The 15,201-nt window shown below is 38.6% G+C and overlaps 1 protein-coding gene across 8 annotated transcripts in view; it reads right to left on the reverse strand.

The window, feature by feature from the left end:
* The window catches only part of BMPR1B (bone morphogenetic protein receptor type 1B), a 373,138-nt gene that overhangs the window by 95,339 nt on the left and 262,598 nt on the right, over window positions 1–15,201 (reverse strand). Inside the window, exon 1 of one of the 8 annotated variants that reach the window (XM_070392561.1) lies at window positions 13,631–13,743. The exons of 5 other annotated variants lie outside the window; for them this stretch is intronic. Coding sequence is in view for 1 of the 3 variants with exons in the window: in XM_070392570.1 (XP_070248671.1) it covers window positions 12,128–12,140 (13 nt within the window). In the remaining 2 variants the exon portion in view is untranslated. Of the gene's footprint in view, window positions 1–7,958; window positions 7,978–12,127; window positions 12,258–13,630; window positions 13,744–15,201 lie in introns of those variants that run through there. 2 more of the 8 variants (XM_070392570.1, XM_070392551.1) reach the window with 2 other exon arrangements.

A 15,201-nucleotide genomic window follows, 5' to 3' on the forward strand; every position in this document is an offset into this window, starting at 1 on the left:
CTCTGCAAATAGGCACTGAGCTCCCTTTGGCCAGGCAGACTCAGAGAAGGTGTCTCTGTGTGTACATTAGGCACAGCCCATACTCTCCTTTGTCTGTTGGTCAAATCCATTGCGTGGGAAAACTTGTTCCCCTTCTTCTCTCTGGGCCCTTACGACAAATACAGGCCAATTGGAAGACACGGGTCCCAGTGGCAGAGCCAGGCCCCACGATCACCCAGAATTTAGGCCTAAGACAACTGGGTAGCAATCTCCACAGAACAGAACACATTGTTTTAGAATTTTAATTCTCCCCTAAAATGTGCCCAGCTGCTCCTTTTTAGCCAGGATACACTGAACTAAGGAACCAAAGACCAAGTTTCCTTTGAGGTGGGATCCACTGGGAGCCGGCTGGTGGCAAGGCCCCTCACTGGCAGCTGCCTTCCCCCCAAGCTCGGTGTGCTCTGAGCCGGCCCATTTCTGGCGGTGCCGGGTCCGGGGCTGCTGGTCCGGTGGCAGGTCCACAGGGTTTCTCTCTGCCACCTTCCTGGCCTCCTGAGCAGTACCCTCTGGCCTGGCGTGCCAGGCGGCTGTCGCTAGAGTCAGGGCTTGGAGAGAAAAGGAGCTGTACCCGCAGGTGGCCAGGCCATGCCCCCCCCAAGCCCGCTTCTCAGCCTCACTCCCGTGGATCAGGCCAAAGCCCGCTGCCCAAGATTGGTGCCACATGGGAAGGGCTGCAGCAGGGAGAGGGGTGCCCTGACCTGCCCGCCTTGGTGACGATCACCTTGGTGCCCAGCTGATTGAATTCGTCCCACAGGGCCTTCATCTCAAGCTGCACACTCACGCTGGCCATCTTTCCGTTCTTCTTTGCCAGTGCCTTGGTGGCAGCTGCGCAATTGGCCCTGGGGCCCTTGCAGCATAGCGACCAGTGGTTCGGATAGTTCCGCCATAATTGTCGCTGGGCTTTAATTATGTAGATACTTTTTGCAAATATATCCTCTCATTCTACAGGGTCTTATTTCACTTTTTTGATGATGTACTCTGAAGCACAAACGTTGTTGTTTTTTTTAATTAATGAAATCCATTGGTTTTGCTTGTGCTTTTGTTATCATATATAAGAAACTATTACTTAACCTTATGAATATTTTATATAATTACTATCTAGATCTATAAATGATATATCACTCTTCAACAGTTGAAACAGTGTATGTTCCAATTAACAGTCATTCAGGGTTCCCATTTCTGCACATCCTTGCCAAACCTTGATGATTTCAGAAAGTTCATTATTTTGCCAATCTGTTAACCAAAACTCTGTAGTTTATATTATTTTAACTTGCATTTCTCTATTTAGCTAGCTTTTCCCTCTATAGTTCCATTTTATTCTCTATGAATGATTGCTCATGCCTCCTGCCACTTTTTTTTGTATTTTTTCATTTTTGAAGACATTCTTTACATACAACTGATAATAATAATAATTTCTCAGTTACATGTCTTACAACAGGCTTTCCAAGTGTCTTATTTGTGATTTACTTTGTTGAACTATTATTAAATTTACTGTTAAGAAATTATAAAATATTTTTTGCTTTGAGTTTTTTACATCTGTTTTTTTTAATTGATTTTTTACAGAGAGGAAGGGAGAGGAATAGAGAGTTAGAAACATCGGTCAGGAATCGAACCTGGGACCCTTGAGTCCACAGGCTGATGCTCTATCCACTGAGCCAAACCGATTAGGGCTTTTACATCTGTTTTTAAATGTTAAGTGATACAAACATTCTCGTCTAAGAGATGTTGTATTGTATACATGCTAATGGAAAGGACACAAGGACCAGGTATCTTAAGTTGAATCTAGACCAGTGGTTCTCAACCTTCTGGCCCTTTAAATACAGTTCTTCATGTTGTGACCCAACCATAAAATTATTTTCGTTGCTACTTCATAACTGTAATGTTGCTACTATTATGAATCATAATGTAAATATCTGATATGCAGGATGGTCTTAGACGACCCCTGTGAAAGGGTCGTTCGACTGCCAAAGGGGTCGCGACCTACAGGTTGAGAACCGCTGATCTAGACTCTACTACGTATTAATTTGTAATCTGAAGCTAATTATTTAACTTCTCTGAACCCATTTCTCATTTAAAAAATGGGGCTAATAATGGCACCTATCTCGTATTGTATGGAGTGCTAATGAGTTAAAATATGTGAAATGATTAGATCAATACCTGGAACATTAGCTATTATTATTTTCTTAACATTTTCAATGTTTGAATTTTACACTTAGTTTTCTAATATACTTGGAGCTGATTTTTATACATGGTATAAGGCGAGCTTTTCAGATAGTCTACCTGTCCCCAGTGATCCTCAATGTCCCCTTTTACACATACTGTTCCCATATACATGACTCTCTATTATGTTCCATTGGTCTATTTCTACCATAAGTCATAACCACACTATTGTAATTACTATAGCTATAAAACTTGTAAACCATATATGCTTTTATGTGAAGAAGAGCAGGTATCCCTACCTTGCTCTGTGTTTAATATCTACAAATGCAGTCGTTCACAAATTAACAGATAAGAATGCTGACATTTGCATCTTTGGATTCATGAATTATAAAATCACAAATGAAATATGCCAGTTATTATCTATGAAATGATTAATATCTATACGAACTATATATAAGAGTGGCGCTTTTTTTGCCCAGCCGCCATGGCTCAGTGGTTGAGCATCAATCTAGGAACCAAGAGGTCACGGTTCAATCCGTGGTCAGGGCACATCCCCAGTGGGGGCGTGCAGGAGGCAGCCGATCAATGATTCCCTCTCATCATTGATGTTTCTCTCTCTCTCCCCTTGTCCCTTCTTCTCTGAAATCAATAAAAATATATTTTAAAAATAAATGCCACTTTTCTACCCCTAGACCTTTTCAATTATTTTATAATTAATAAGGTTATGATTCACTGAAAGCCATAGGAATAAAAAACAAACAATCTAGACTGAGAAGTAAAATTAATATTAGAGAACTTTTGGGGGGTGATTTTGCTCCAAGTATCCTGCAGATACAAAAAGATGATATGAAATCCTCAACAGATCTTTAACACCCCTTAAGTAGCAAAGATAAGAACCAAACCAAAGCCACAGAACAAAAGACCAAGTATTCTCATTCAGTTTGCAAAAGCCACAGTCTGGATTCACAGTTACTACAGAAATAGTCAAAGGAGAGGAAGAAAAATTATGATCAACAGTACAGAGATTTTACCTGGTAAAGACAGTTCATCAATTATTCTATAACATTCTATAGCAACTGCCCAAACCGTTAAATCCAATGTGTAAATCTAAAGGATCTCAGTATAAGTGATACCCTACAATGGAAAGGAACAATAACCTTGTAATTTTAGCACTAAGAAATAAACCTGTAGAGGTGTTGGCACTCGCTCTCAAAGTATAAAGCTGCAGATCACATTTCTTGTTTGCAGTCATAGCAACATAGGATATTTTGCAAATAGTCTCTTCAACTTAACATTTACAAGAAAACTTAGGAAGAGGAAAAAGATAAGTATCCTCCATTGTTGAATGCAGAATGCAAATGTTTTTCCTAGAAAACAACTCCGATGTGTTCCTAACTTAATCTTCTCCTCACATCAGATGCTAAGATAATGTGGCTCAGAAAAAAAAAAATTAAGTTGCATTCCCTTGAGCACCAAATTATGATAGCCTAAATGTGGTTGAATATAGAGTACTATTTACAAACTAGTATGTATCAGAATAAATAGGAAAACCAAAGCAGAAATTATGAGCTCTGAGCTTTATTCATATACTGGATTATTTATTCCTGGTGGTGGAGATGTGTGTTTTTGCAATCTCTCTCTTAAGTAGCATGTTTATGTGCAAAGACTTTGTTCTGACTTTCTAAATGCTCAGCATAAATAGCAATTCTGAAGTCAAATTTAAATGTCATTCCTCAAAGAACAAAAACTAAAACTCTGGAATCCCAAGTACTGGTTCTGGCTCTAGAAGTAATAGTGAGACTTTAGGTAAGTCATCTAACAACTTGTAAAAATGAGAAAACACAAGTAGATCATTAAAGTTAACTCGGTCTTTTAAGTAGAAGTGCGGGTGCCAGTAGCATATATTCCTACTGGGTTTACGTTAGGTTGTGTAGATGTTTGTTTATATAATGGCACTTTTTTTCCAGTTAAAAGAAACCTCTAGCGCCATCATCCCACACACAAACTACTTCCGTTTTTACTTAAAAGGAAATTCCTTTTCAAGGTTCACAGTACATTAGAGACAGCTGCATTTTAGAGCTTCCTCCAGAAACTTTAAAAAGCTGCAGATATAGCCCATGAATGACACGGATCGTGGAACAAGACAGTCCCAAGTGAACCCTCTTAATGTTATATTTTCCGGCATGGGGTGTATGTGTGGGTGTATGTGTTTGTGTTTATTTTAAATCAAGCCCCTGAAGGAATGCAGGAGTTCCCTAAAGTGACTACATTGAGTGCTAATTTCCAAAGAAAAACAAGGTAAAAAGCACATTTCTAGTTAATGACATTTTAACAACAGACGGTCACTACCTATTACCTTCCAAAGAGGCAATCCGAACACAAACCACACATTCTCTGCATATATTTCCATATTGCCCTGGACCTCACAGTGTTTATCTGGAAAACTCAATTCTGGACTCAGAACCAGCAAAACAAGAATGATAAACTGGAGTAGGAAGGATTCTGGCACAGAGCATTTCTAGCAGAAGCAGAGTTATAACTTGGTTTATTTCCAGAACAGTCCCCAAAATGGCATAAACAGCTACAAAGACAAACTATTCTCTTTTTTTAAATGTAACTTGTTTATTTATATCTGGAAAACATGGGGGGAAATTATAGCTTAATATTAAAACAGTAGTCCTCTAAGAATTTTTAAGACACAGTAATATTTAATAACCAGTGAAAGTTATGGAATTGTAGTTTAATAAAGTTATGTTTTGAGATAATAGAAGATGCATTCATAAGCAAACTATTTTCATTGGGAATAACACGTTGAATGTAAGTAGAGGTAGGTATAAGGCTTAAGAGCATCCAAATGACAATAGGATGCTTTCTGGGGGTAGTTCACAGAGTTAAACTCTGAAAAAAATTCCAGGAGCCTATCAGGTGTCCAATGACTATAGAGATTATTTAATTAACATATCTTAGAAAGAGGAAATTTGTATTCTCATCTCCATTTCACTCTCAAAGAAATCCTTTAGTTCATACCTGGATTGTTCCAAGTATATTAAGACTTATTATCCCTTCTTCATTACACTTGGAGTGCGGGAAACGAGTTAAGTCGGCTCGCGTGAATTGCGCGTACTCCGCGGGAGCCGTCTTTAACTCGGTTCATATAGATTTGCGGTGGAGTGCGGGAAACGTGTAAACTCGGGCCGATTGTAACTGCGTATTACCAAATATTTGTTTGTAATCCACCCTTTTGGTGGATGGAACAAAACCAAAAGACAGAGCCATCTTATATTTTGGCGGGAAATTCACCCGCACTCCAAGTGTTAATAGGGGCAATCTATAATAATAAAAGGGTAATATGCTAATTAGACCAGACATCCTTCTGGACGAAGCCGGGGTCAGAGGGAAGCCCAGGTCCTGGGTGCCTGCCAGGAGCCAGAGGGAAGCTGGTGCTGGCAGCCAGGAGAAGGAAGGCCTACTCTTGCATGAATGTCATGCATCAGGCCTCTAGTCTATATATATAAAACCCTAATATGCAAATAGACTGAATGACAGAACAACTGAACAACCGGTCACTATGACGTGCGCTGACCACCAGAGGGCACATGCGGAACATGGCAGGCAGGTATCGGCAGCAGGCAGCAGAGTGCAGAACATGGCAGGCATTGACCCCAGTGGGATGGTGGAGCAGGTGAGCGGGGGCGCCAGACCAAGGCAGGGTGCCAGTCGCTGTCATCAGGGTGAGCCTCCAGTGGTTACTGAAAATTCTTTGCTCCTGCGCGCCACAGTCCTGCCCCTGCCCGGCGCTTGCACCCACTGCTGGCGCCAGCCCAAATCGCTCCACACCAGCAGCATGTGGGAGAAGTGGTGGCGGCAGAGCGGGGCTGCAGGCAGACAGGACACCAGAGTCCGTGGTGGGAGGGGTTGGGTGGGGGCATGGAGGATAGGCTGAGACCCGCCTGTGCCCACCACAGCCTCTCGGCCCACAGTTCCTTTCAAGGTGCACAAATTCATGCACTGGGCCCCTAGTATTTTAATAGTGCCAGGACTCTTTTATTAAATAATAGGCCATACTAATGTAATATTTTATGAAAGATATTCTAAATTACCTAGGTAATTTATTCTTGAAATCAATTCCTATTTCTTTGAAATACATGATAATAAAATAGGTTCTTCTCTTGGTCAGAAAAGAAGAGGGAAGGGGTATAGCTTTTGTCTGTAGGTAAAGAATGAACTGAAATGTATTAACTGTAATCTGGGGTGAACCAAATCCCTTAGAGAGGGGGCAGCTTAATCAACTGCAGCTTTCTGGGCTCAGCTCCCAAATATCTGGTTTAGTAGATTTGGGGTGAGGTACAGGAAAGTGCATCTTAAAAATGACCTACAGAGATTCTGATGTAGGAAATACATTGAAGCAGGACATGAGGGAAACTATGGACTCCTTGTTTCTCAAATGGATGGATCATACTGATCGCACACCGCTCTCAGGCTGCTTCCTTTGTGACAGCCACTGCAGCGAGCCGGCAGCCAGTGCTCCTCCAACATCTGCAGAAAAGCCTCATGTCACCTGACCCTGAATTCAGGACTCTTCTGCCACACTGCACCAAGCTGCCACAAAGAAAACACATTGGCCAACTGCTATATTATTGTTGGCAAGCACCGAAATTTGCTCAAAACCTTTACAAATGAAACCCAGCTGCTTAAGCTCAATACCAGATGTCTTCTACAATGTGTGGCTTTGATAGATTAAATTGGGCATAAGAAAGAGATGAAATATATGAAAATTGAATTTGCAAGATGTTTGTCATTAAGTCTGTTCAACAACAACAACAAAAAAACCCCCAGAAAATATATTTTTCACTCTAAGAGGTAAAGTAGAATAGATTAATAATATTCATAACAGCTATTAAAATGCATGTTGCGAATAAACTGCTTAGTATATATTCATAAAATCCAGGCCAAAAACAAATATCCAGAAATGCCCATTGGAAAAAAAAAGTCATATGTCTGTGAAACCACATGATTTAGCAAGAGGGTCCTTTTCCTTTAGACCCGCCTCCAATTTGAACAAGTTTTCACTCAGGGCATAGGAAATCAAGTAGGAAATATTTAGTGATATTCCCTGATTTCAATAAGCTGTAATAAGCCTATGAAAACAAATATATAAGAAACATATGTGTGTGGCTATGTATAATATGTATAGGAATGTGTGGAAGTAAAAAGGCAATTTGTTTAGCAACCTCAATTAGATGGCATCGTCCCTTCTGTTACCATGTCACGATGGAACTCCTGTTGTTTTCCAGGTCACTGCACAATCCTCAACTGCTCAGCTGATTTCAGAGCCTACCTGAAGCTCAGAGACCACTCAAATATTCCTCCAAAGAGCTGCTGCCATTCCCTCACTCAAACGAGCTAAGAATTCATGGGTAAATACAACATATTACTCTCATAACACTAACCTTAAAAAAAAAAACACATAAAAAGACTCTGTACTGGAATTTGAAAACAATACTCAATTGAGTATATTAACTTTAACCAAGACAAACATTCAGTTGAGATTGAGCCCTATAAAAAGGTGCATAATTATTAAAATTATATACATCTAGAATTGGCAGATTTTTTTCAGATTTGAAAAACAATGTTGCCTTCGTTTTCCTTAAAGAGAAACCAAAATGAAGCTAAGCACTTCAGCAAAGGCATAGTTTGATCACAAATATTCCTACAAACATGACAGAAAGATGACTTCATGCAGAGTTTGCAAAACAAACCTGGCCTCAGCTGTTCTGAAGCTGCACGCTATTGGCCTTGGCGTACCTTATACTTGAAAGAAAACAGAAAAACTTTAAGATGCCTCGTTATATTCAATTGTCTCACATTTGGCTGATATCGCTTCAGTGCAGTTCCCACATCACAGAAGTTGAATGATTGATGCCCAAGTGATGCAAGTCACTATTTCCTTACATGTAAAACTCCCATAAAAACTGTGAAGATACCAAGATGAATTTGGGAACATTATGTACCACAGGATACTGTCAGGCAGTAAAAACCTATGAACTAAAGCCAGTTTTCTGCACATACTCATGAGGTTTTTTTTAAAAAGCTGGATGTGTACAGTAATTTTACTCTGGACCCCAGGAGGGGTCAAAAAACAGTTTCAGATATTAATTTCCAAGAATCAAATGAAAGATGTACATACACAGCTAGTCTCAAACAGTTTAGTCACTTTCCTCCCAGGTAAATTACCGCAGAGATCAAATTTCTTACATCTGTGATGCTCCCCACCACTTGCAGCTATTACCGATTCATAGGCTGAGGTTAATTGTTGAAAGTGCCACATAATAGCTATAGAAGAAAATATTTTAAACACAGAACTGCATTTACGCATTTAACAGCTGTGTTGGTCTAACAGTTCAGATTTTCACTGTATTTTGCCATATGGTAACACAGATCATTTTTCACTTAAAACATTACCAAAAACGGATGCCCTATAGCAATATTTACGATTCTAATTTTGAAACTACAGATTCACAGCTATGTTTGTTATCCTCCTGTTATAGCATTCCTTATTTGCCTCAGTCCTACTTAAAATCTTTAATAACACTTATTTTTCTGAATTTAAATTAGTGTTAACCAGGTCAAACACAAATATTGCAATAGGAAATCTATGGGATATGACCTGGCAATGAAGAGGCAGGATGTAAAATCTAGGTTATATAAAAATGTAAGAACCATAAAGATGGGGAGCTATTTTTATTCATTGGATTTGGGGATTTTATGTATTTAAAAAGATCTGATTCCTACTTCCTATCTCACCTATTTTTTCTATAAGTCTTTATTGGTATAGAACTAGTCCTAATCTAAAGAAAAAAAAAGTTGGCTGCCAATTTTGATCTTTATCTGATTGCTATAATAATTTACTACCATGATTTTAAGGGGGAAAAACATTGTAGAAATGTTCACATATATATTTAACAGAAAGCTAAATAAATATCTCACCTTTTTAAATTCCAGAACAGGAGGCCCATCCATGTCAGGAAGGGCACATTATTGCGACCAATGTGTTAAAAAAACAAACAGAAAGAGTCCTTTAGTTTTTAGGTCTCTCAACCCATCATATTTACATCCTCACTAAATTCCTTCAGCAGAACTAAGAAGACTGGTAGTGACCAAAATAATGCTTTAATACTGTTTGCACATTGCACTATATTTATTATAATTGCCTGTGATTCCCTTTTGTGTTTGGAAAAGTAAGAAGCAGGGTAGTACATTTTAAGTAGAAATGAGAACTACAAATTTTCACCATTACAGTTCATATTTTCACTTTTGAACAAGACGGCAATTCTCCATCCCACGATCCCTACACCTTTAAAAAATGCATTTCTGAAGCAATCACAATGTACCAATATACAAAACACGTTGTTCAAAGCATCTACCAAGGTGTACCCTTGCTTCCTTTTTTCTAAGCCTGTGTCTCCTCAAGTAAAACATTGAAGATAAGATGTAAGCAGTTATAAGATTTAGGCTGATGAATCACCCCGCACACAGGTCACCCCAGCTACTCTGTTCCAAGTGAGAAGAGTTCCTTCCACTTACTGTGACTTGGCACTAGTGTACATATTTCTTCCATATAGAACTTTTAGGTTTCCATATATCTACTTTAAAATTTTTTTTATTAGCCTGAACCTCATATTCTCCAAATGTCTTAAGTTATTTTTAAACATAATTACTTTAAATATGGAACTAAGGTCAGAATATTAATCTTGGCTTTGTCATTAACTTAAGAATCATAACCACATCATCTGCCTGTGCTTCTCATTTATCTATTTCTGTGATCATCACTCTCTCTGAAGTATATGCAGAAGTTATGATTGCAAAGCATTACAAGATGTCAATGAATATTTGACTTTGAGAGTTAAAGTTGTTTAGTCTTGGTTAAACTCATGGTCTCTGCTTATAGCACATTCTTTCTTCATCAGGGAAAAATCATAAGAACCATGAAACTTATTTTTTATAAAAAGTTATAGGTACAGAAATTCCTCCCCCCCAAAATTAAAAGTTCATTGTTGACAAAGGTAAGAATACATATTGAGATTCAATATGTTAATAATACTAAAATAAGCTATGGGATTCTTTTGAAATTGTATCTCAATTTACATTTCCAGTTTGGTTGTCTCCTATTCCTGCATAAATTAATATTATTAATAATGATACTAATCATATGTTCCAGATACTATTCTAAACGCTTTATGTGTGTGTACTAATTTAGTAATCAAATCAACCCTATGGCAAATATTATTATCCCCATTTTACAGCTGAGAAATTTGAGAAAATAATAAGATACCTCATTTGAGTTTACACATGTAATAAGTGGTAGAGCTAAGACTCAAACCCAGGCATCCTGGGCCCAGGGTTCATATTCTTAACCACTATGCTACAGAATAAATTAGTAGAAACATACACTCACCCACAAATACACACATGAAAGTGCCCTGGACAAGGAGCCAAAAGACTATGTTACCTGAAGGGAAGCAACTCCCTTACTGGAAAAGTAAGCAGCTATCCATTATTTTCAGGTCTATTCTAAGCCTAAGTTTTATGATTCGAAGATTCGGTCTTTAGCAAATGGCCTCTTTGCTTTTTATTGACATATCTCAATAATAAACTAGATATGCATATGTTTCAAGGAAAATGCTAAAAGAAAGTGAAAAGTTACCTCAGGCAATCAAGAAATAGGATAGCATGAATATAGGAATAAGGATTTCACCTCACATACATCATGCTTTGAGCTTCATGAAACATTCTTAAGAAATATTTACCCTGAGGTCTTTCTAGTCTTCTACAAGGTATCAGATAATAACAATTTTTTGGAAAATAAACTATCAAACCAGGTAAATGAACTACCCATTGTTCCTTCAGATAAATACACAAAACTCCTTTGAACTACATTTATCTAGACCAGAAATTAAAAGCATCACTCATAGCCAAGCCATAAAATACAATATTGCAATAGTGCCATGGAGTACTTTGAGATTATGAAAACAATCTTATAAGTGCCAATCAAAAGTACATGCCAATTGATAATACACACTTTTAAATAAATAGTATGGCCAATTGGTTCTGTAAAATGCATTTGCAAGCACATGAGGTTGAACTCTCAATGTATTTTGATCTCATACATGTTCCCTTTGTCCCCTGGCTTAATTTTATAAAGCCATTTTCTCTTTATTTCCAACCTTGCAATGACTTCCTCCTTGCAAATCACTATCAGAGAGTTGTTTCATGTTCATTAAATCGCCTTTCTTCTAACTTGAAAATACTTCACCTACTCTTATAATTACTCTTTTATTTTAAAAAAAATTGTGCTACCCTTTAGTCAATTTTATACAAAAATAATTCTTCTGGACAAAATGATCACTAAGCAAACCCTGTTCTTAAATGTGCATAAATTCTGACATATTCACAAATTATAATTACTGCCATTATAAAACTAGAGATTTACTCCATGCATCCATATAAAAATTCAAGCAAACTTCAAAGTTAATTAGCTAATCTATAAAAAATCTAACCGTATTCAACTTAAAATGATCAAAACAAAGTTTATTAGTGTTATTTTCTTAAATTCTCCCCATATAAGCTGTGACAGTATGCTGACAATCATCTTTATAATCAAAGCTCCAAAGCGGGCTGCACTTTTTTCTTAATTGCTAGAGAAAACAGAAACTTTGAGTCACTTTAAAATTATTTGAATACCCTACCTAGAAAGCTTTGCCCTCACAGAGAAACTAGTTAAATTACAGAGCAGTCGGAGGATGGGGTTTGAAAACCTTTCGCCATTCAACTTCTGCCCTGAACTTTCCATTCTGTGATAAGAGCCACAACAGCAGACATTCACGGAGGCCCCTGTCAGCACTGTCCTGTGGGGCACTGGTCCTCTTACCCCTCGTGTGCATAGACAGAAGGATGAGCAAGGCAATGTGAAGCTGCCAGGGTAGTTCTTCCAGCCAACCCACTGCGGCAGGAGAGCAGTGAGTGCGACCTGCCTGGTGGAAGCCTCCTGTTTCTCGCCTTCCCTTCTTTCCCTGAGACGCCTCTGCTGCCACCCTCCTCAGAGCTGCAGGCAAGCCTGCCAGCGAGCCCGAGACAGGACCGCGAAAGACAAGCCTGTTACAGACTGGTGCTGTCACCACAGAGGCTTCCACTGATCACCTCGTGGGGAGGACAACAAAGGGCGGTGAGGACCCCGAGCAGGATTGTTTTCTTAAGAAAAGCGCCTGACCCAGCTGCCCACACAGGGGCCAGCACAGGCAGGCACCTCCCTCTGCCCTGGCCACGCCAAATCCCCCAGATCTCTGGGGCAGGGAGGAAGGGATTCCAAAGCATCGCACACCTACACTTTACTGTCATGAAAGAGAGACTATGTCTTTGCTCAAGGGTTTCTCTCTGCTAACATTGCTCACTGGGAACTGGAGAAAGGCAAGGAGAAAAAAATGTGGTTGTTTTCTAATAGGGTGAAGTAATAGAAATATTGCAACCCATCAAGTGTCATGCTATGGCAGTGTTCTCACCCCGTATCTACATTTAAATAATGAAGCAAATGCCTATGAGTCAGGTGCACAGATAGGAAGAAGGGCCACCTATAATACACGCCCTTAATGAATATTTTAAGTTAAAATGTTTTAGTTAAGCTACTCATTAATCAATTAATTTAAGTGACTACAGTTTGAAGTTTCCTATGTAGAAAATAAGAACTACTGTGAAACTAACCACTTATTATGTAAATAAAACCACTGTAAGTTATTCAATATTTTATATTTTAAATGTAACTGTGCCTCAAGGTAAACAATGAACATTTTGTAAAATTTGATTTTCCATGATATTCTGGTGAGCTTTTTCAACACAAAAAAACTTCAAAAGGCTATTTGTTTTCTTTTTCTCTGAGAATTGACAATAATAAAAGAATAGCAAGAGATACAAATGAATTGCCAGTATGTGTAGGAACTGCAATGTCGCCACGGACAGGCACAAACAGAAGTTGTTATTAAGGATTCATGACTATGAGACCACAGACATACTGCAATGATTAACTCTAAGATGTCATCAGATGTATTTACTTAATATTTTAAGATTTATTACCTTGGAAAAACATCTCTGCCATCTTCTTTATTTTTAAGAGACACCCACACCGCTCCAGCACACATACTGCCATCTCCCAGCATTACCGTTCTAGCTGCCACTCAAATCTATTCTCCAGCTTAGGGTAGCCCAACAATGGTTCTTAGTGACTTTACAAATACTGCTATCAACCCAACATCCAAACCTCCCACTTTTATGAGATGACATTTAACAGAAGCATGGCGATTTTAACCATGTAGGATATCTTGGAGTAGCCTACGCTTAAGAACCCACACATTTTGTATCTTACAGAAGTCATGCCACTTACACGTCAGGAAGATGGAAGTGGGGGTGGTGAACGAGGTTGTCTTTCAGTATCATTTATCCACATCCCTTTAAGCTAAGAAGGGAGATTGAGGCATACTAACATGAATCAGAGTGATGAGGAGCAGAGGGGTCACATGTGGGGAAAGCAGACAAAAATCAAGCAATAGGATCTCTTGTTCAAACTTTCTGTTTTGGGATCAGAGCCACATCACAACATGGTTCCACTGCCAATTTGGAAGCCAGCCTTGCTCTCTGGACGTGGAGCGAATGGCTGAAACGTGGGACAGCTCCCACCGCTCACACTTCCTCAGTACGGGCATCCATACATGGTTCACAGCATAAAGAGAGAATTGTTGGTCTCCTCCTGGAATCCTAATTCAGTTCTAAGCAATTCATATCAGCAACCCTTTCTGATTTTGTACTATGTGCTTTCTGAAGAAATTTATAATACCACAGAAAAAGCAATATAAGCATTTTATATATACATAAGATAACTAAATAAAAATGTCAGATGTTTTATGATGAAGATAATCATAAAGATGATAAATTCATCATGAATTCAATAAAGATGGGAAATCAGAGTAGGGGAAGGGTTAGACTAGGCCAAACACTGAAGGGACAGCTGGCTGCTGAAATATGAACTGAACTAATATAACTAATATATACAGAATAGAGGAGATGGGGAGGAGAGAACAAGAATTAGAGGTGAGATTAATATTTCATTTGTGCAACAGCATGAGAAGAAAAATCTTACTGGAGCAGGCAGTTCCTATTAGTAAATGGTTGGAGGGAAAGCTGGACAGATGAGAACCAGATTGTGCAGGACTCTGAATACAGGTTACAAGTTTGGACTATGTAGTTGATAATAAATAAATATCGGAATTGGTGATTTTTTTTAAAGTCTTCAGATTTCAGCATATAGGATGGGCCTCTGAACTTAAACTTCCAACTACGTGAGATGAACGGAAAGTTAGATGAGAAATGTGGGGAAAGGTCTCCACTGAGTCCAACGTTTTGTTAATGCAGATTTCTTTCTTTCATTTACAAGACCTATCCCTATTAATTCTTTCCATTTTGCCTATGTGGTTTAACATATGCTGGGTGCCAACAATGTTCTATAAAATGCGTAATTAGGTTCCAGACAACGAGGCTCGAAAGATCTAATAAAACTGTTATAAGGTAGATCAGAAATCTGGCTTAGCAAGGCAATCCCAATTTGCTTATGATTCAGCATGCTCACCTTAAAGTACACACCAAATGAGGCTGCAAAGAAAGCTCTGAGACAATATTAAGAGAAAGGTCTCAATTTGAAAAGATACACAAGAGAAAAACAAGGAAATAGGATAGGACGACTTCAGATCGCACTACCAATATGAACAGGACGTGTCATTGCTACATGTCACTGTAGAGTTCTTACACAGACCCACTCATTATAGATTAATGGAGTCTGTGCTGTGGAGCAGAGAGAGCCTTGTACGCTATCTGTATAATCTTGGGCAAATTATTTAAACTCTGTTCTACAGTTTATTCATTACCTAACTGTGAAGATTTTATACGATTAAATAAGTAAAT

This window comes from Myotis yumanensis, unplaced genomic scaffold, assembly GCF_028538775.1.
Source record: "Myotis yumanensis isolate MYYU_CA2020_CCGP unplaced genomic scaffold, mMyoYum1.0.hap1 SCAF_1, whole genome shotgun sequence".
NCBI lineage: Eukaryota > Metazoa > Chordata > Mammalia > Chiroptera > Vespertilionidae > Myotis > Myotis yumanensis.